This window comes from Telopea speciosissima, chromosome 11 (genome assembly GCF_018873765.1).
Source record: "Telopea speciosissima isolate NSW1024214 ecotype Mountain lineage chromosome 11, Tspe_v1, whole genome shotgun sequence".
NCBI lineage: Eukaryota > Viridiplantae > Streptophyta > Magnoliopsida > Proteales > Proteaceae > Telopea > Telopea speciosissima.
Genome location: NC_057926.1, coordinates 40,973,771 through 40,995,104, shown reverse-complemented (window position 1 = coordinate 40,995,104; position 21,334 = coordinate 40,973,771). Strand labels below are relative to the sequence as shown.

Sequence of the window (21,334 nt, the reverse complement as noted above, 5' to 3'; positions counted from 1 at the left end):
AAGTGTCTGTGTTTCCTCAGTCGTTTCAGGATACGAGACATGGGAGATGCCAACCACAGAATAGTAATCAATATTGCCCAATTCAGAACCACCAGAACGATCACCAGTCCAGTCAAGTCAAAAACCGTGGAAATGAAAGTGGAAGGATCATAAAGAAAAGAATTTTTCAGAAAAGAAAGAACAGTTGAAAACTCAAAGGCAAGATAAGAAGAAATGGGAATAGAAACCAAAACCCAAGCTAACGGATAAGGACGACAGAAGAGAAACCCCCCATAGACCTCATGGATGAAGGCTAAAGGCACTAGAGGGCGAGAAGGCCCAACGGAAGCAGAGAGGGTGGCCACTAATAGATCATAAGCACCATCCAAAGCCGAAAAAACCACATTAGAATCCAGTCTCAGTAAATGCAGGGAGCAGAAAAAACCACCAACCCCGAATAAGCAACCACAATAAGTAGACAAACACCAACCCAAATTACCAAGGGTAAACTCCTCGAAAGAAACGCACTCCATGACTGCTCGTGAAATAGCCCAAACCATTGAAACTATTCCAAACTCAAAAGGTTATCAAGGGAATCGTTGATGAGGGAGCAGGAAACCGGTAAACTTCACTCAAATAAAGTGAAAAAAAACCAAGCTCAAAGTTAATTAAAGAGGGAAAACTCCCACCAGAGCCGGAATAAAAGGCTAGAGAGCTGAAAAGCGGCATAACTGACCACAACGGCCGGGAGAAGAACAACTCATGATGGAGTATTAAGGAAACAAGTCCCCACTTAGAATTTTTTCAAACAACTTCAATTTTTTTTTTTTTTCTCTTTTTTTTTTTTTTTTTTCTTTTTTTTTTTCTCGGGCAACAGAAAGTGGAAGCCCCAACTCCACCAAGAACAATCCATCATCCAGCCAAAGTAAAAGAGCAGCATTAAAGCGTTCCCAAAAAAGAGGAGAGATAGCAGGTGAAAACCTAGGTAGTAAAGCGAAGACCCACCAGAAACCCAAACAGGGCAGGTACAACAAAGATGGCATGTTTTCGCATCTTCAACTCAGAGGAAGAAGAGCCCGATCTCATAAGATAATACTAGGCACAATTAGTTCCAAACCATCCTGCCAAGAACTAGTGACGAATCACAATATCAAGCCAACCCACCCCAGCACAAGGCCGACAATCTCCCAAGAAAAAAGCAGCCCAGACCATGGGGGGGGGGGAGACGGAGGGACAAGATGAAAAAGAAACGAAGGCTAAGAATGGGGGAACCCCAAAAGGGAGCAACCACTCTTAGCAAAAAGAATAACCAACCAAAGCACCGAGTAGCAAGAATCCACATCGAGGATCAAGCCAGGGTAAAGGGGGAGAGGAGAAACCCCAACAGGAAATAACCACCCACAGCAAGATAGATTGCCAACCAAACCACTGAGTAGCAAGAACCTACACCAAGGATCAAGCCAAAAAGCTGTGGAAAAGAGAAAAGAAATCAAGCTAGTGCCAAGGGAGAGCACAGTCGAGAACGACCAGAGCAAACCATGCCCAATAAGGAGAAAGAGGAAAACGCAAAAACAAGAGCAAAAAGAAAGAAAAGAACATGGTCATCAATTTTGGTCCTGAAGCATCTCCTCAAGCTCGGCATCCTGAAAATGACCTGGAAACACTTCACTTAACCCAGGAAAAAAAAAAAGGGGTATAAAAAACGAGAAAGACAAAGGCTAAAAGGGTAAAGAGTTAAAAAATAGAAGACTAATGTATTGGGATCAAACACGAGCTCCAAAAAGATCCCATCACGAGCTCCGTTGCCTGTAGAAGGTTAGGAATAAACTATTGTTATTTACGATATGACTCTCAGTTACTTTAGGATTGCGAGAACGGTTTAGTATGAAAAAGAAATAGTTGGGGTCTTATAGCTCTTTAGCCCCCAAAAAATTGCAAAGTTGATCCTAGAGTTAGGATTCCTAATTTAGGAAAATGCATTAATTAGATCAATTAGTATCCATAATGCACTTAATCATCTAACTTAGAGTTAGCAATTAAGATTAAGCCATTGATTTTAAGGGGCGATGTTCTCTGCCTAGGAGTGCACAGGGTGTAAGTTGCGCTCAGACACAGGGACGAGATGGCGCGGTCATTTCAGTCAATCAAGGGGGCAGCGCGGTCATTTTGCCCATAGTACATTACTACATTTTCCTTAATTTTAATTAGCCTAATTAAGTTCATAAATCTCAACCAAGATAGGTTAAACCTTTCAAGAATTTGGTTAACTGGGTGCAACATAATACATATAACTAACAAGTGTATAGCATATAGTGTGGTCTAGGAAGACCAACCATTAGTCAGGCAGTTGCTGGGTGCCTAACTCCTTCCTAGCCCATAACCTAACATTTACCCAGATATCTAGGGCAGACTAGCCATTGAGTCTTAGAGTTTATTTAGCGTTCCTTCTATGAAAGAGAGACATCAATTATGGATACTAAACCTCAAATATGGGTGGCAACTCCCGTTTTTCTCACCATCCTTCCAAACACTTGGGGGCAAGGCGGACCTTCCATCCGTACACCTACACCAATTAAAACATAGTTTTGTAACCTCTTTTTTTTTTTTTTTTTTTTAGGGGGGGGAGATTGTCTTTTTCCAAATCACTTTTTTTCTTTTGGTATATTGGCCAAATCACTTATAGTCTTATACCCTCTTTTAAATGAGGTGATTTTTGTAATTTCATTGTCCTCCCTTTATCTATTTTTCGTTTCCTTGTTTCAGAATTGGACTCTCCCCTACACCTTCTCCAAATTCCTTTTGGGAAATTTGCCAATGATTTGAGAATTTTTTTGGTATTATGGAGCTTTGTTGATTTTATACTGATTTTGGCTCTCTATTCACTGATGTGGAGGATTTATGTTCTCTACTTGGGGAACCGAAGAATGACTGTGTATCACTATCCAGTTACATTCCCTGGAACTATTGCTTTGGAACTTCTCTGAAGTTCGAGAAATAGCGCCAATGAGACTCCTCTGAAAGTCTTGGGTATGGTGCAGTTTGGGGCTATGAAGAGGGATTTTACTGTCAATGCTTTAGGAAGGTGAAGAAGCATGACTAGCATGACTATCTATGGCTAGATGATAGCTTAACTCTCTTTGAATGCTGCGTAATTTCAAATTGGCTTCCTAAATTCACCCAAAAAAATTGGCTTACTAATTGATTTTATTGGTAGACATTTCAGAGTTTCAGAATTCTGCCTTCCTTGATTGTGGGTGTGAAAATGGCACATGAAACTGGTCTAGACTCTAAACTCTAGTGACTATAACATCTCATTGAAGAATAAGGACCAATGGGCAACGTTTTGAATATTTCTTCAAATATGTGGGGATAGTTTCTATGCATGATTGTGCAAGCCGTGCATGTGAGAGGGCGGGGGCTTTGGGGTGTAAATTTGGGGGGTTTATGTTTTTTTGATTCCTATGTGAGAGGAAGACACGACCGTGCATGAAATCTTTGCCCTAAAGATATTTTAGGATTACCATTTCCAAAAAAAATGGATAGTATTCTAATGGGGAAGGATAAGCAAAGTGTGTCATAACCCTCAACCCTTCTCTCTCTCTCTCTCACACACACACACACACATTTGCTCTTCAAGTCCAGTGATTCCCTGAATATTCTTCATGGTTTTCCCCCTTTGATTAGTTTCTATCCTTGATGCTCTTCACTTCCCTGAAGCTCATGTGCCTATTTTGTTAGTTGGCAACCCAAGTTTGATAACACACCCCAAAAACGGTTCTGCCATGTTCTCTAATCGTCCACCGCTTCAAGCATCGTGAGTTGACCTGAAAGAGTTCTTGAGGTGGTCGACTGGTCGTGAGATCCAAGAGATGGATACAATTTTATAGCGCCACTACAACTTTGATGGGATCAAAAGTCATTTGAGCAGAGTTCTGATTAACCCATGAAATATTCTTAGAATGCATTCTAGCTAGGTCGATTTTGCATTATTGGACGATAAAAATAACTATTTTTATCGCCCAAGAATGTGAAATCGACTTGGTATGCATCCAAGAATGCATACTTTTTACACTCTACATTTCTTCCAACTGCACTAGAAAATTGTTGTTTTCTTTTGTCAACTAAAAACCAAGATATTTTTTTTTTGGGGGAAATTTCCTTCTATCACCCGTGGGGTTTCAAACAATTACGTCTATCACCCCTGAGGTTTCAAATAATAATGTCTACCATCCCTAGAATGTCATTTATTTCATAAACTTTCCTTGTATTTTGAAAGATTCTTACAAACGTATCTCCACAGTTAAATGAGAACGATTAAGTGACGATGTCATCCCCCAAATATTAACTAAATGCCCATAATTCCCTTTAAAGCTTTCATCATCTCCTGTCCCCCTGCGATTTGGGGATTTTGACCATAGAAACCAGAGCAGGTGAGGATCATTGGACCATTTCATCGAAAACACATTGCGAAACCAGTGGGAGATATTTGGGGACTTGAGGTTCTTCTCCAGAGGGAGATCGACTTGGGAAGTGAGCATCTTGGTTCTCCTGCAACCCAATTCAAAATATTCTTCTTTTGGAAGTAGCGAACTTCCATCTTTACATCTCTGAAAGCTAGAGCCTTCAGTTGTTGATGGTTTGACGTCCATCAATGCTGGCCGATTTTCTGACCCGATTCTGAATTCCGGCCGCCTACTGCCCTCTCTGGCTGGAGCTCAAAACCCTCTGCAACCAATGATTCTATCTTTCACAAATCCTTAGTAAAACAGAAATGGGAACTCAAGCCCACAATAAGAGGCCTTTCTGTCCTTTGTGCTCGAAGCCCGCTAGTCTTTGTCTCTGTGCACGCATCAAGAATTCCATCTCTGACATGTCTGTGCAACATATGGAGATCTTGGGTCTTCTTTAACTATGTATTCTTTTTCTTTGTTTATTTGATTGAATTTGTATTAATGAATTAGGTGAATGAAGAAGAGATCTATCGATTGTTTATCTATTGATCGATGAAGTGATCAGAGTTTTGAAAGGGGTCGAATTTTGGGATTCATGAGTTCCCAAGCTCAAAAGAATATTTATTTTTTCAAAAATTTTGAAAGTTCTTGAATAGATCTGGCTTGATCAACAACAAGGCTATGAGGTTAGCATTTTCAAACAAAAGAATGGGGATTTTCAATACAAAGAGTCTACTTTGATTGCAGAGAGGGCGAATGTTGCAGAGATTGAAGATTGCAGAGTTCGTAGGATGGCGGAAGTTGCAGGTAGGTTGCAGAGATGGCTCGACAAAGTCCCACCGAATCAGTAACGATAGAAATTGAACCCTCTTATCATCAGCAACGGCAGTAGCAACAAATGTCCTTGACGAAATCTAGAGGGAGCGGCACTTCTGAGACAAGCAAGGGTTCGGGCTTGTCCCTCTCCAGGTCTGAAAGCCGTGTTAAAGCCAGGGAATGTGCCAGAGAAAGAACAACTAAAGAAGAGGAGAAGGATAAGGAGGATGTTGTCCATCAGCACAATTTGAACCCTAATTTTCAGAACACATATTTCACTAAGCTACTCACCAGTGGTGGAGGTGCTGGGCTAGGGACAGGGATAAGTGGTGGTGTTGGCGAGTTGTCGAGGGCGGAGATGGGAGGCGGGACCAGTAGCAGGAGTGGTGCAGAGTTGTAGGAAAGGGGTTGGAGAAGGAAGAAGAAGAAAGAAAGAAAGGGAAAAATTGTCATTTCCTTCTAAAACTTACAGAGTTATTATCTAGGATTACAGAAGTAATTTTTAAAATTCCAAGGTTGGTAGACTTGATTGTTTGAAACCCCAGGGGGAGGTAAACGTGAATTTCCCCTTTTGTTTTTTAATTCATTTCTCATCCAACCAAACTTAAATATATCCAACCAAAGCATTTTGACAGAAATTAAGTGGGAATTTCGAAAAAGATGCGATCTAGACCAATGCCAAGCCAGTCACATGACTGGACTGGCCAATAAAAGAGACGTAAGAGAGTCAGTTTAGATCTAAAGATTACACGAGAAGTCAAACAAAAGCAAAAGTCAGTAGCCGCTAGAGCTAAGCACTACCAGCAAATCAAATTCAACCAAACAAACACCACGTGATCGATCTATCGAAAAACCCTAACGAACGTTTAAACATTTCTTTCATTCAAACAGAAAGGAGGGAAAAGACACAATCGTACAAGCGAAGCCCTTAAGAGTTAAAACCAGTTTGTTTTTCTCTCTTATTTTATAATAAATCCCTAAAATAAAAATCCAAAAATAAATGGATAATTATATCAAATTAAATAGATTTTAACAAAACCACTACGAGAATTATCTGCACACCTACAACAAGAAAAAATAAAGAAATTTAATTTAATTACGAAAATTTATCGAATTATTTTCTCATATCTGGACTCTGGAGTCTGGAAGGCTAGGGTCGGTGGCCAAAAAGAAGAAAGAAAAAAAGGGTTTTTCGTTTTAAACCCTAAATCTGACAACCCTTTTAAAGTCTAAACCCTAGAATATCCTCTTTTTTTTTTTTTCATTTCTGAATCGACCCAAGAGGGTACCTTCTCTTCCCTGCCTTTCCATTTTTATTTATTTATTATCCATTTATTAATTTAATTTTCGTTTTATTTTCCTTTTCATATTGGCGAATTCTGATTGCAAAAGAAAAACAGAAAAATTCCTCTTTTTTTTCTCAAAATTTTGTTTGATGTATTTCGATTAAATTTTCAGTTGAGTTGATTTGAAAGTCGAAAGGGGGTTGGAAACAAAAATTTTCATCTTTGTTTGTAAAATTTGTGAGAATGGATGCAAGGGAAGCTACGAGGTTAGCTTCATCTGAACCTCCAGGGATGATGGTGGGTCCCAACTCTTACGGGATGAGCTTCCACACCACTTCAATGCTTAGTCCCAGCTCTGCTGGGATAATGCAAAATCTTCGATTACCATATAATCAGGTTGTAACTTCTGTGTCGAGGCCTTCTGATGACCCTTCAAACTCTGCTGGGTTTCATGTCGAGGGCTTGAGACCATGTGGGTTTACTGTGAGCGAACCTGCAAAGAAGAAAAGAGGAAGACCCAGAAAGTATGGCCCTGATGGGAGCATGGCATTGGCATTAGCTCCTCTATCTTCTGTGGTTCCTGGACAAATCAACAACAACCACAACAATGACAACAACCATACTGAGAGCAGCACCCACTTGTCTGAGCCTCCTTATAAGCGAAACAGAGGGCGGCCGAAGGGTTCAGGCAAGAAGCAGCAGCTGGATGCTCTGGGTAAGTACGCATTCTTACTATTATTCACTTGTTTATTATCAATTTCACGAGTTAAAAGTGTTTATGAATATGCGTTGGTGACAGGGGCCCCTGGTTTTGGTTTTATGCCCCACATTATCACTGTTAAAGCTGGCGAGGTATGCAGATTTTACCCATCAATAGAGAAGTTTAATGTATTAACATTGTAATGGTGTAGAGATAAGAAGTGAAAGTGCTACTCAATGAATTGGTTTATTAGTTTGTTGTTACCAAAGAAGCAAGAGGTCATGGGTTCATTAACTTTTAGATCATTTAGTTATTTAATGTCCCTCTTGAATGTGTATAATTGATTTTAGATATTTATAAATTGCATTACAGGTCTTACACTGTAATCTTCCATGTGTTTGTAACCTTTCCCTCGTGTTCTAATTTCTTACTTGTTTCTTGGCTCTTCCATCATTAAATATCTTTTGACTTATGCACGATTGACTACTTATAATCCATTTCAAAGAACCGTTCATATGAGGGATCCCCTCGAATAAGGATGGTTTTGTTTGATTATTTACGAGGTCTTCGTGGCTTGTGTGTTGTTCTTGCTTTAAGAGCTCTAGTTTGCAAGTAGAATTTCAAATAAGGATATACACCAACCCCAAACATATTTGTTTGAGGAAAAGGAGGATATTGACTTTTCTTAACAGCAAACCTAGAAATATTAACCTAAAATAGGAGATTGTTGATTGAATGGCTGGATCTTGTGCAACAGAAACCAAAGTTGTAGCATCACTTTGGTGTTGGCTACATAAATGCCATACCACCTTTGCACTTTCTCAAGATCCCATCTTTTCTTTATCCTTATTCTTGTTGGCCTTCCGCTTGCCCTTATCCTTTGATGCATAGGGTGAGCTAAATGTTAACTTTTTTAATAATTTTTATAGATTTTTTTTTTTCTGTTTTCCTATTTTTATTGATTAATGAATAATGACTTTGTCAGGATCCTGGTGAAGTATAAATGTTTAGAGCTGAAGCCTATAGCTTGGCTTGAAAGCTCAATACCCATTAATTGGGAGCTCAAGTAATTTTATGTGCTATAGGCTGTTGCGAACGAGAAATCGTTCACACTGTTTAATGGTACACCATGATGAGTTGATAATCTGTTGTACATGCACACCAAAGAAAGGTAGTTACATATGCCTGTCATTTGTATGGATGACCCTTGGCAGTCAATTTTTTCATTATCTTCACAAAAAAAGTTGTGTCGATGCATAACTTGAAATTAGGCTGAAATCTCATTTGTTCCTCTATTCCTTCTGGCTGCATTCTCCTTGATTCATTAGTTCAAATTGTATAGCATATTTTTTGCACAGTTGCACATATCATACTTCAAGGGCGATCTTATAAATCAATCATTTAAAATAATGACAGCTGTATGATAAATGTGTTTCAATTATGATAGGGATCCAAGCCATGGGGTAAGGCTTCTGATTGCATTTGTTTTTCTTTGTGATATCATGGTACTTGGATCAAATGATTTCTAGTCTCATCATGATATAGGATAACAACCTTGGGGCTATTACATTGTTTGTGATTATGTACATTCACTTCAAAAAGAAGGAAAAAGAAAGAAAATAAAATAAATGAAAGAAGCAAAACGTAGAATTGTTTTTGCTGTTTCTATTATTTGAATTTGTGTTTATGGAATATGTAATAATATTAAGAATTTGTGCTCAAATACTACTATATGATTAATTGGTGATCTAAAAGGATCAACTGATGTTGAGATGGGAAGTTGTTTATTCACTATGTTCTCTTAGTATTTAATAAGTTTTCATTGTGTTGCATTGTAGGACGTAGCATCAAAGATCATGGCTTTCTCCCAGCAAGGATCACGGACAGTTTGTATCCTCTCTGCAAATGGAGCAATCTGTAATGTCACACTTCGCCAGCCGGCAACTTCTGGTGGCACTGTAACTTATGAGGTCTGGTTGAAACTGCATTTAAATCACATTTCACATCAATCTTAATCATATGCGATATTAGATTACTAACTATATGTATCTTGAATAATGATTATTGATAAAGATAAATACCTGGGCTGAATGTGGAATTTTTTTTTTCCTTTCTGATTTTGGCCATCAATATTGAAATGCAGCACATGGATACCTAAGAGGTCTTTTGAGAAAGATATCCAGGCTTCTTTAATGGAAGTCACCATGTTGGTGTATTTAATAACAGTAAAGGTTCTTTGTGTGGTTAATATGGGAAAGCTTTCTATGTGATCACCTAATTGTTCCACATGGAAGGATGATGTTGGAACTCTGACCATGTGATTCCTAGGGTATGGTCTGGATGTTCTATGGTTCAAATTTCATTGGCCAAATTCAAATATGCTCACTTCCATTTATTGGCACTTTCCTTGTATTTTCAACGATCCATTTGTTTTCCACCATTTTTCAGAAGATTCATTTTTCTATTGGATTTTATGTCCCATATAACTTCCCTTAGATCCATGAGTGGGGCCCATGCACATAGGGTATAAATGACCAAAATGCCCTCTGATTTCAAATTGATGTAATGTTTGCGGAGCATGTCCTAGAATCTTGAAGCAGCAGCAACCCTAAAACCAAAATGGTCCCTTCAAGGTCCACCCCCCACCTGGTGGGATCTTAAGAGGTCCCCAATAGTATGATGCTGTGGAGAGGGGAGTCCATTTGTTATGGAAACTATAAATAGTCCTCTAATCAAATGAACAAGGGAGAATACACGAAATTTGCAAGAGTACTGCCACTTTTTTCATCCTAACAAGAGAATGCTTGAACTTTCTTGTAAGAAGATCATACCTCCACAAAGATCTTTTATAGGTAAACAACTTCAGAGCTGAGAATGTTCTACGCCAGAAAAGCTGATCACATGCAATCAGAAGACAGTGGCTTATGCCATTGTTGTCTCTTTTTATTGATCATGGGTATACTCTTATAGTCTTATCATAAGAGTGAAAACTATGAGAAATTGAACCCCACTTACCATCAATCAATACTTAATTTATGCCTCAAATTTTCTGTCAGTCTCAATTCACGAATTTGTTTTTGATAGCATTACTTCTAGTACTTACTCTCAGCATTTTCATTCAGCTTTCTTCAATTTATTTATTACCATTTCCTTTCCTTTATTATTGTTTTCTTTCATATGAGCAGTGAGACCAACATTGAGACTTTGTTAGTAGGATAGAAAATGCATCCTGCCTATGTTTGCTCCTTGAGTTGGATTCTTTATAGGAAAGAATGGAAAAATGATCTTTTGACTTCTTGATGAGTGGTATTATTTCCCTTGATTGATGGGTATTAATTCGCTCTTAGGATCACATCTTCAAAGGTTTAAACACTTTCCTTAATTTAATGGGTTATAATTTAATAGTTTCAAATTTTTGTGAACTCCAACTCTTCTGGTTCCATTTGTTTCTAGGTAAAACCAGGTAAAATGAAAATTTTAGAAGTAAAATTGTATGTTGTTTATACCGATTTTACCTTATAATATTCCTCTATGAAAATTAATTTACATTGAATATGAGACAGTTGGCTGGTGATTACCAGAATTAATTAAAATAACCTATCAGTTTTCCAGTATGAACTGGTTTTCCATAATTAACATAAGAACGCTTCTACATGTATGGCTTATTTTCTGATCTCATTGGGCTTGTCCCAAGCTGATCCAATGGTCTAACCAGAGTACCTGTTGGTTCTAGTTCGGGTTGGTTTTAAAAAGACGTGGGATTATTGCTCATCTTTTGTTGAAAAACATCTCAACATGTAAATTTTGTTTTCTAAGAATATGGATAAGACGTTGACTTGGAACAAATTCTTCTCTACGTCAAAGAGGCAGTTTATTTTCTGGAATCTGCCTCGGAGCATCTGAATTATTAGATCCTTCTGCACGAGCAAAATTGTCACTAGATAATTCCTTCTATCAAGGGAGTAGAGGGTGTAGACCTGGATTGGAGGATGATTCTTTTTTAACTTTCAAGGGCTAGAACTCTTTGATTGCATGCAATGTGCCTGCTAGATCTGCAAGGCAAAATCTAGTTTGAAACATTAAAGTACACTTCTCTTCTGCTGCTACAATGTGCATTAGTGGGTGCATTGATTTTTGTGCCTTGTGTGTTCTATGATGGATATGGTGTTTATTGTTTAGACACTTTCTTTTGCAAAATTGACATGTTTTCTTCTGGGCATATCATCTAAAAAGTCATTGCCTGCAGTTGTCTTAATATTCATATGTTTCCTTTGTTGAACCCACTAATTATAAAGGGCCATTACCCAGTGCTGTTTACTTGCCTGTGCGGGGTCCTGGGAGGGGGGTGTTTGGAGTCTGTGCTAACCTTTGTCATTTTTGCACCAAGTGCCTGCCCTCAAGACTCGAATCTGGCAGCCCGAACCGTTTACCATTGCTCTAAGCAATTATGTGTTCCTTTATTGTTCCAGAACAATTTCTGGGATGAATACCCTATTCTTTGATCAAACAAAACTTAATTGAGAAAAATGATGAAAAAGATGCGGCAGATTACTGGCCATACTATACCGCATTGGCCCTGCCAAAACACTAAATAACTATTGGGCAGGTGATTGCCTTGCCGGCTGCATGGAATGGAATGCCCCATGCCAAGGCAATGGGAGCACGGGGGGGGGGGGGGGTACCGCACAGTTCATATATGGGGCACTTGTCAAGGGGGGAGAGAGTGAGTGTCAAGGAGGAGAAAGAGTGTGAGAGGGCACATGACTCCGGCTGTTTGGCCATCATTTTTCCATAACTATCTGAAGAGGCTAGAAAAATATTTTACAAAGTTTCGGAGAAGCTAAAGTTTCTGATGGAAGAGACACTGAAAACTTTCAATTTTGTTTCATGGGCAGGTGCATGGGAGGGTTCATTGCAATGTGACCATTAAATGACCTGTTGTTTCCGCTGAGCCATAAGTACTGCATAACTGCAGCATTAGTCATGGACCATATTTGTTTGCCTTAGGGACTGACGTGTGTTAATTTTCATCCTTAAAGAAGGTGCTTAAACTCAGTATCTTTTGCAGAACCTATAATATACTTATCAATCTTAAGACATCATATCCAGATTGCAGTATTGTGCCATAAGGCCTATAACCAACCTGGAATGTAATTATCGAATTTAAAAGTGCCTGTGTCTTCATTATGCTCGTCTGTCCATTTCATAGCTATGCGTCACCTGCCTTCTTTCCTAATCGTTTGGTCTTTCATCTTTGCTTTCAATAACCTTATCCTACAGTCTCTCTTGCTGTTCTCTGTCTGAGTCTGCAGGACAAAGTCAATGTCATTACTTTGTCTATCTTTGAACAATTTTTCTGATGCCCAGTTGACAAAATCCTGAGGCAGAGACACTAGTTTTTAGTCTACTATATATACGTCGGACTCATCCTCCCTGGCCTTCTATAGGAAATTCCTTTGGATTGACTCCATCTCGTTTTTAACAAATGTTTTTGGAATTTGGAAACAGACAGGGCATCTGATCGTTCAGGCCCTATGGTTGGTCACTCAGATTGTTTGATTGAGATGAATGATTAGACTGCCAGTGTGACAGTCCTATTCTATTTATAATAAGTGACATACAGGTACAAATACATTAATGCCCCTATGGGCAGATTTACCCTTATACACATATTACACCCGATATTATAACACTCCCCCTCAAGTAGGTGCATAGATATCACACTTGCCCAACTTGCATAGAATATGATGAAACAATTTACTACTTAACCCCTTCGTAAAAACATCTGCTAACTGATCTCTAGATTTTACAAAGGGAATACAAATCAGCCCTTGATCTAGCTTTTCTTTAATGAAATGCCGATCTATCTCCACATGCTTGGTACGATCGTGCTGGACTGGATTGTGAGCAATACTAATTTCTGACTTGCTGTCACAGTAAAGCATTATAGGAAGGGAAACATGAAGGTCTAAGTCTGTCAAGAGACCTTTAAGCCTCATCAACTCATAGATGCCATGAAATTCAGCTTCAACATTGGACTGAGCAACAACTGTCTGCTTCTTACTCCTTCAAGTAACCAGGTTGCCTCCCACAAATGTGCTATAACTAGTGGTAGATTGCCGATCATCTAGAGAGCTGGCCCAATCAGCATCGATAAAGGCCTCAACTCACAAATGGCCATGAGAAGAGAGGAGGATTCCCTTTCCTGGTGTAGACTTCAAGTACCGCAAGATCCGGAACACAACTTCCAAGTGTGAGGAGTAAGGATCATGCATATACTAGCTAACCAGACTAACAACAAAGGCAATGTTAGGATGAGTGTGGGATAAGTAAATCATCTTTCCAGCCAATCTCTGATATTGACCCTTATCCATAGGGTTACCAGTCTTACAACACTCTTACTAGTGGGGTGAACGTTTGCTTCAAGAAGAGTATTTGAAGGTTTACAACCAAACATCCTTGTCTCAGATAGGGGGTCAAGGGTATATTTCCGTTGAGATAGAAAGATACCCTTGGTTGAACGGGCAACCTCAATGCCAAGAAAATAGTGCAGCTTACCTAGGTCCTTGATCTCAAACTCTTGATCAAGGTAAGTCTTTAGGCGAGAAATTTCCTCTCGCTCCCAGAGACAACAATGTCATCAACATACACAATGAAGATAGCAATCTTGGTTCCAGCTTGCTTAATGAATAGGGTGCGATAAACATTACTTTGCATATAACTTATGGATACTATAGCTTTGTGGAATCTCCTAAACCAAGTACTTGGAGACTCCTTCAGCCCATACAAAGCTCTCTTGAGCTTGCAAACCTTTCCCTCAGTTTTCTGGCATGAGAAACCAGGAGGGATTTCCATGTAACTTCTTCTTCCAATTCACAATGAAGAAATGCGTTCTTGACATTAAGTTGTTGAAAATCCCATCTTAGATTCATAGCACAAGAAAGAATCATAAGGATGGTAGTCATTTTTGCAACTGGTGTGAATATCTCTACTGGTAATCCAAACCATGTTTGGATAAATCCTCTTGCAACCAGCCTAGCCTTGTATGGGTACACTGTCCTATCCATATTTTGCTTTACAGTGAAAACTCACTTGCAACTCACGGTCCTATTCTGAGGAGGAAGAGAGACCAAATCCCAAGTACCATTCTTTTTCAGGGCTTGTATTTCTTCAATCATGGCTTCCTTCTACTGCGATTCTGTGATAGCTTCCTGCCAATTTAGAAGAATGAAAATAGATGACAAGGAAGACACAAAGGTTTGATATGAAGGAGAAAGAGAGTTGTACGAAACGACCTTAACAATAAGGAGTTGAGTACAAGATCGCGTATCCTTTCGAATGGCAATGGGTAAGTCAAGAGATGGGTCAGAATAATAGGAGAATTAGAGTAAGTATTACCTGACCAAGAGTTATGACCTGGATCAGGAGATAACAGCTGGCTAGGTGGTGGTGCAGGTGTCACAGGAGCCACTAGGGTGGTGTCTATTTGTTGCTTACGATGATGACGGGCATAAACTTTCATGGGTGGCTGAACTTGAACAGGAGAAGACTCCCTCTGGACTGAAGGAACTAGAGAAGAGGAGTTAGAGCCAAGAATAGGCACAGCTGGAGGCACATCTTCACCAAACGGAGAAGACTCCCCCCCCCCCCCCAATGAAGAGGTGCCAAAGAGTAATAGGCAGCTGAGTCATGGAATACAACATCCATAGAAACAAATACCCGATGAGAAGGGGCTAGTAGCACTTGTAGCCCTTCTGGGTAGCAGAGTAGCCAATGACAACACACTTAAGTCCCCGGTGATCTAGTGTGCCATGAAGATGGTGCTTCCGGACAAAACAGGAACATCCGAAGACTTTATGAGGGATAAGAAAGGTGGAAAAACCCTGGAGAATCTCAGTCGAAGCTCTGAAGTCAAGGACACAAGTCAGCATCCGGTTGATGAGATAAGCAGTGAGAACAGCTTCACTCCAATATTGAGGAGGAACATTCATTTCAAACATAAGAGCACAGGACACCTCCAATAGGTGCCTATTTTTACGTTCAGCCACACCATTTTAACTAAAGTGAATTAATATAAAAGGAGAAGAACTTCTAGTATTCAAATTGGAATAAGTTGCACAAGTTTGCTTGGCTAAAACACAAGCATCACAAAAGACATCCTTGGGAATCTGGGATTACAATACTGAAATAAACTAGGAAAAGTTTTAACCAAAGGACCAATAGGGGTATGGCCTAAACGCCTATACCAAAAAGTAACTTAGAAGATATTGAAGGAGAACCAGTCTGATGAGCTTGACCCAGTGAAGATATGTCATCGTCAAGCAAATAAAGACCACCATGCACCCTACCACATCCAATCGTTTTTCCTGTCAGCAAATCCTGAAAAACACAGTGAGAAGGGGAAAAGGTCACTTTACAATTCAGGTTGGCGGTGAGACGAATGATAGAAAGAAGGTTAGTAGAAAAATCTGGAACATGAAGAACATATGCCAAAGTAAAGAGGGAGAACAAGTGATGGAACCCTTTCCAGAACCAGTGGAAAGAGAACTATCAGCCACTCTAACCTTGTCTTTACCAGAACAAGGGGAATACCTGAAAAAGAGACTAGAAGAGCCAGCCATATGATCAGTGGCACCGGAGTCAATAATCCAAGGATAAGAGACAACCAATGCACATTGACCGCCAAAGAAATACCTGAGTAGGCAAGGTGGGAATCAGAGGAAACCATAGTAGATGTAGAGGCAGAAGCAGGAGCAGTTGAAAGCTCCAAGCGAGTCATCAAACGCCTAAGCATAGCAAGCTCATCCTGGTACATGATTCAATAACGTGATTTGGCCTGAAGGAAGCGTTCTTGTTGTCGTACTGCAGAGATCACTCCTTTGTGTTTTTCACCTGTCTATTACTTGGGCTAAGAAAATGGTGGATGGTCATTCTTGACCCATTATTTACCCATCCCCAATATTGGTGCTCACCAGAGATGGCTAAGCTGATTAAGGAAGTAACAAGTGAGACGTGCGGTCTTAGGCAATTAGGATTTTCTGGTCTGCATACTAGCCACATCCATGATCGCGTTATGGAAGCTTTCACGAAGCCAAAAGTCTATGATCCGCTTAGATTATAATCAAGCGCTCACACTGTCAGTTTAGCTATATTGATTGGAGTCATGGTAGTTAGTTTCTCTTTGGGAGATTCTGTGACGGAGGCGGGAACACTCTTTATAGAGCTTTTTATTCATATATTGGCATGCATGCAAAGAGAGGTACTAGTACGATTAGGAGCCGGTTCAGAAGCCTCTGTGCAATGTGCAGCCTGGGAGGATTGACCACAGCCACGACCTCGTGAGGAAGAGGAAGTTGGACGGCCATGCAGTTTACAATAGAAGTCCTTGGTATGACGTTTCTTACCACAGTAGTCATACTTGACTAGTTCCCTATCAGAGGAGGCACGATCGGTAGAGAGATCACTGGATCGAGAGGTACCACCCTTAGACTGATTGGACCCAGAGAGTAAGACTGATCGGTCCTGAGTAGTGTGTTGTAACATAGCAGTACTGCGGCTGCCCTCTAACTGAATCAACGAGTAAGACTGCTCCAAGCTAGGGAAAGGGTCCCGGCTAAGTACCTGGGCACGAATCTAATCGTACTTAACATCAGCCCAACTAGAAAATCATAAACATGAAACTTATCTTCCCATTTCTTGAAGGCAGTCACATCCGCAGTACAAGTTGCCTGAAAAGTACCATAGAAATCAAGCTCCTGCCACAAACTTCGCAGCTCATAATAGTATTGGAAAAGAGTCTAGTCCTTCTGCTTGGTTTCATGATGTTTCTTGCACAACTTATAAACCTGAGCATCATTCGCAACCCGAGAATATGTTTCCTGAGCTGCCTTCCAGATCTTGGCGGTAGTATATAACGTCGAGCAATATGAGGTTGCACAGAGTTGATGAGAAAGGCCATCACCAAGGAGTTATCAGAACTCTAATTCCTCTGTGAAGCATCAACAACAGTAGGCCTTGCAGTGTCACCCGTCAAATAACCCGTATAGCCATGGGAATCAATGGAGAGGTAACAGGAGCGAGATCACATCAAGTAGTTGCTCCCATCCCATCGAACAAAGCTAACAAGGAATGAAGGGAAGTCATTATGAGTCCACGCCCCGATCCTTCAATCCCAGTGAATGTAGTAGAATCAGGCGACATAGTTACCACTCAGGTTGATGAAAGAGGTAGATTGAGAAGTGAGGCCTTGAAGAGATCTAAGAGCAACACAAAAGACCAACAGAAGGTCGAAAGAGGGATCAAAACCTTGAAAAGTCGATCCAGGCCTCAAAACCCTTAAAAAGTCTATCTACCCTTAAACCCTGAGAAAAGATGATTTTCATATATGGGTCTCTCAGATCATTATTCAAGGGAGATCTGAGAGCCCAATGGGAGAGAGGAAGACCCTCGGTGGTCTAGGATTGACCTTCCAAGAGTAGAAGATGAAATCGAGAGAAGGAAGATGTTGGGACAAGTTGGAGAAGAGAAGGTGAGAGGCCGATAGTTGAAACCGAGAGAGGAATGGAGAGAGAAAGTCGGCGGGGTAGGGCTGGGATCCTAAGGTGGATCTCAGCTCTGATACCATGTTTGTTTGAGAGGAATGATTAGACTGCCAGTGTGACAGCCCTATTCTATTTATAATAAGTGACATATAGGTACAAGTACATTAATGCCCCTATGGACAGATTTACTCTTATACTCATATTACACTCGATATTACAACACAAACAATTTGATTGCCCAACCTTTGTTCAACTGGAATTTTTTTGGAGAAACCATCAACTTTTGGGCATTTCCAGCCAACAGTAAATGACTTGACCCCAATCTAATTGCTTTTTACAAGTCCTTTAAAACACTGGCTTCAACTGCCACAAGAAATGTGTAAAGAGATTGAGGGATATGTGGGATGCTAGTAGGGGTAGCCTTAGCTAGTTGGATCTTTTATTTTCATGTCATCTTATTGATCACTGGTTCTGACGCTGCTTATCTTGTTCCTTCTTTTTTTATAAGAAGCATAAAAGAAAATTTTGAACTTAACTTGGCTGCCCATATATGGGTATGAGTAAGGTGTGGATACAGTTTCTTGTTATCTCCAGAGCCCAAAACACCTACGGGCCCTTCTAAGTGTTCTCTTTATTATTTGAAGTCAAAACGGAATCATTGTTTAGGGTCTGTGACATGGAATATATACAATTTCTAATGTCTCTCAATCCAAAGTTGTATCTTTATTCAGCAAAAAAAGTAAAAACATTAGGAAATTAATGACAAGATGCATAATACAACAGGGATGAGAATACTGCTGCTATTATATATGAAGTATCTCATGCCAATAATGACATTATATCCTGTCTAGGGCCTCTAGCTGCCACTTAGACTGTGTTCTTACTGGGCAAAAGCTATTTTGCATTAAACCCCAGTGGAAGAGGATAAGGGGGGACAGAGCCAAAACTCAATCTTCCCCAACATTTTAGCATGGTCTCATATAAGCAGTTTAGAGAATCAAGCTGAAGCACCTAGAGATACAGAAACTCTAGATTTTTCTTGGTTTATGTGGCTATGGACCTTGCGGGAAACCTTTGCTTAAAATCTGGTTTGTTGTTTCTTTTTGGAATTATCAATGAAACAAAATATTTCTATAATGAAAGCCGTATTTGATATGAGCTGGAAATTGTTCTTTAATGGTCCGAAGTGTGATTTCTTGGTTTAAATTCCATGTTAAAACTTTTTCATGCAGGGCCGGTTTGAGATAATATCTCTGTCAGGTTCATTTTTACTCATGGAGAATGGTGGTACCCGCAGTAGGACTGGTGGTTTGAGTGTATCTTTGGCAGGATCGGATGGTCGAGTCTTGGGTGGTGGAGTGGCTGGGATGCTAATGGCAGCGGGCCCTGTACAGGTTTCTGTCCAGGACCTTCAGTCTTCTTTTGTCTTATGTATTCAATTCTTTATTTCTCTACTAATGGTTGCATTTCTTGTTGGACAACACCAGGTTGTGGTGGGAAGCTTCCTGGCTGATGGCAAAAAACCAAAGCCCGTACACCAGCCTTCATTAACACCAGCACCCCAGCTTGTAGGATTAGGGGCACCACTTGCCACAGGTAGCTCCCCTTCTCAAGGGCCCACAAGTGAGTCATCTGGAGAGCCCGGTAGCCCCCTTAACCACAGCTCTGGAGCCTGCAACAACATTGGTCAATCAATTCATAGCTTTTCGATGTACCCATCTATGGGATGGGGCTCTCATCCTGCAAACCCTCACTAAAATGATGCCGATGTGACTTTGCTGCTGCAAGCTAACTGTATCCCACAGTCTTAATTTTAGTTAATAGTTTACATTGAAGGTGATATCATTCAAGGTGCTAACCGAGAAAAATTATTGAGGAGATCATCTTGGTCTTGGAAGGATTTCATCTTGGTCACTAGATGTAATTGGGTCTTCCTACATAATAGTTCACAGGGAGGATCTGAAGTTGCTCTCTGCCTAATTCTCATTTCCAATTTTGAGTTGCTGACACATTCTCTCCTTGGACTGAAACAAGTCCCATCTGTTCAAAGCCAAGAATATGGTTACATCACCACGCACACGTCTTCAGGAAATTCTTTTTCCTTTTATTATCAATTATGAGAAGTTTAGCTGTTATTTTTTATCCTCAAATGTAGCTTCTAGTTATTCTGTGTAGATGATTACGAGTATACTAGTTGAATCTTCTGCATCTATGGCTGTTGGTTGAACTTTCTAGTAGGCATATGGGAGATGTGTCTGCGTGTGTGCTTGCTTGTGCTTGTGGCCTTAAAGACTGGTTTCTGTGCAAGAACCAGGATGACAGAGACAGATCAAATGCTCAAGGACACCCTGTGTGCCACCTGCAGACCTTGTTGAGTTTCTGATTTCCCACTAAACTGAATGATTTGGTTTGGTAAAAGGCGCATGATGTCTGTAGCTCTTTTGATTGTGGTAAACTTTCAGGCCTCATGGTGTTCAACCCTTGGGTGGAGTACTACACCGGCTCATGGATTTACCTCTGAGGTGACTATATTAGTTGCTGTCCGAAAATTTGAAGAAAAAGATGCCTTCAAAATCTAAGTGAACAAAAATGTGTTGGGTAGTCAAACTGGATTAGACCATAACTGGGAGCCTTTGCAGGTCAACAACAGATTTAAAACTTCCTTTACTGATCAGTTCGTAGTTTTGCAAAACATGCTATTTGATTAATACTGTAACCTACATGTCCAACCATCCAACAATGTTTCAAAATATGGATTAAAGTGATAACTTACAATGTTAATGGAGAGAGAGAGAGCTCTGCTATGCTATCAGAAGGGCCTAAATATTTGTTATATGGTGAATTGTAAAGGGACTCAAATCTAAGGTTGTGTAGATCCCAAGATTCCCTGCTTTACATGTCAAGTTTCAATCCAAATCGAGTTTGTAAAGTGGCAAAATAAAGTTAGGGACGAGAGGATGGGTGCATGGATATGTGTGGATGATTATAAAAAATATAAGGATGCATGTACATATATGAGAGGGTATTTGGTCGAATTTGAACCTGAAATTTGACGCATTCATGGAAAGGAGTGAAATGAGCAAGGAGAGAGACTCGATTGAAGAGAAAATCACATCTGCTTGGATGTTTTTCATGGCATGAGGAACTCAGATTTTACAAAATCAAATCAATAAAACCATAAATCTAACCTTGGCCTCTATCTAATGGCTGGATTTGCCACATCAATTTACCATGTAATATAAAAATACTGGGCCATTTTGATAAGCTTATCAAAACAGACAAAAAAAAGGGGGTGTACCCAATGCACGAGGCCCCGTTACAAGGTCTGAGGTAGGTTATAATGTATGCAGCCTTACCCTTGCTTTCGCAAAGACTGTTAGACTCGAACCCATGACTACTTGGTCAGAATTGAGCAACCTTGCAATTGCATTAAGGCCTGCCCTCAACACAACATTTAAGAATGGTTATGTTTTATTTAAGGTTGAATCCAAAAGAGCATTTTTTGTGTGATTTGAGCTCATCCTCAATACCTACAAATCTATGTCACCTACTACTTTCAAT

At 40.0% G+C, this 21,334-nt stretch overlaps 1 protein-coding gene across 1 annotated transcript; it reads left to right on the top strand.

Moving 5' to 3' along the window:
* The first annotated feature begins 6,503 nt into the window (after positions 1 to 6,503).
* On the top strand, positions 6,504 to 19,983 carry LOC122646576 (AT-hook motif nuclear-localized protein 10-like). The gene is made up of 5 exons (XM_043840153.1): positions 6,504 to 7,247; positions 7,332 to 7,384; positions 9,071 to 9,202; positions 19,006 to 19,167; positions 19,261 to 19,983. The coding sequence occupies exons 1-5, from the start codon at positions 6,776 to 6,778 to the stop codon at positions 19,528 to 19,530; spliced, it is 1,089 nt and encodes a 362-aa protein (XP_043696088.1). The 5' UTR covers positions 6,504 to 6,775; the 3' UTR covers positions 19,531 to 19,983.
* Positions 19,984 to 21,334: the final 1,351 nt, after the last annotated feature.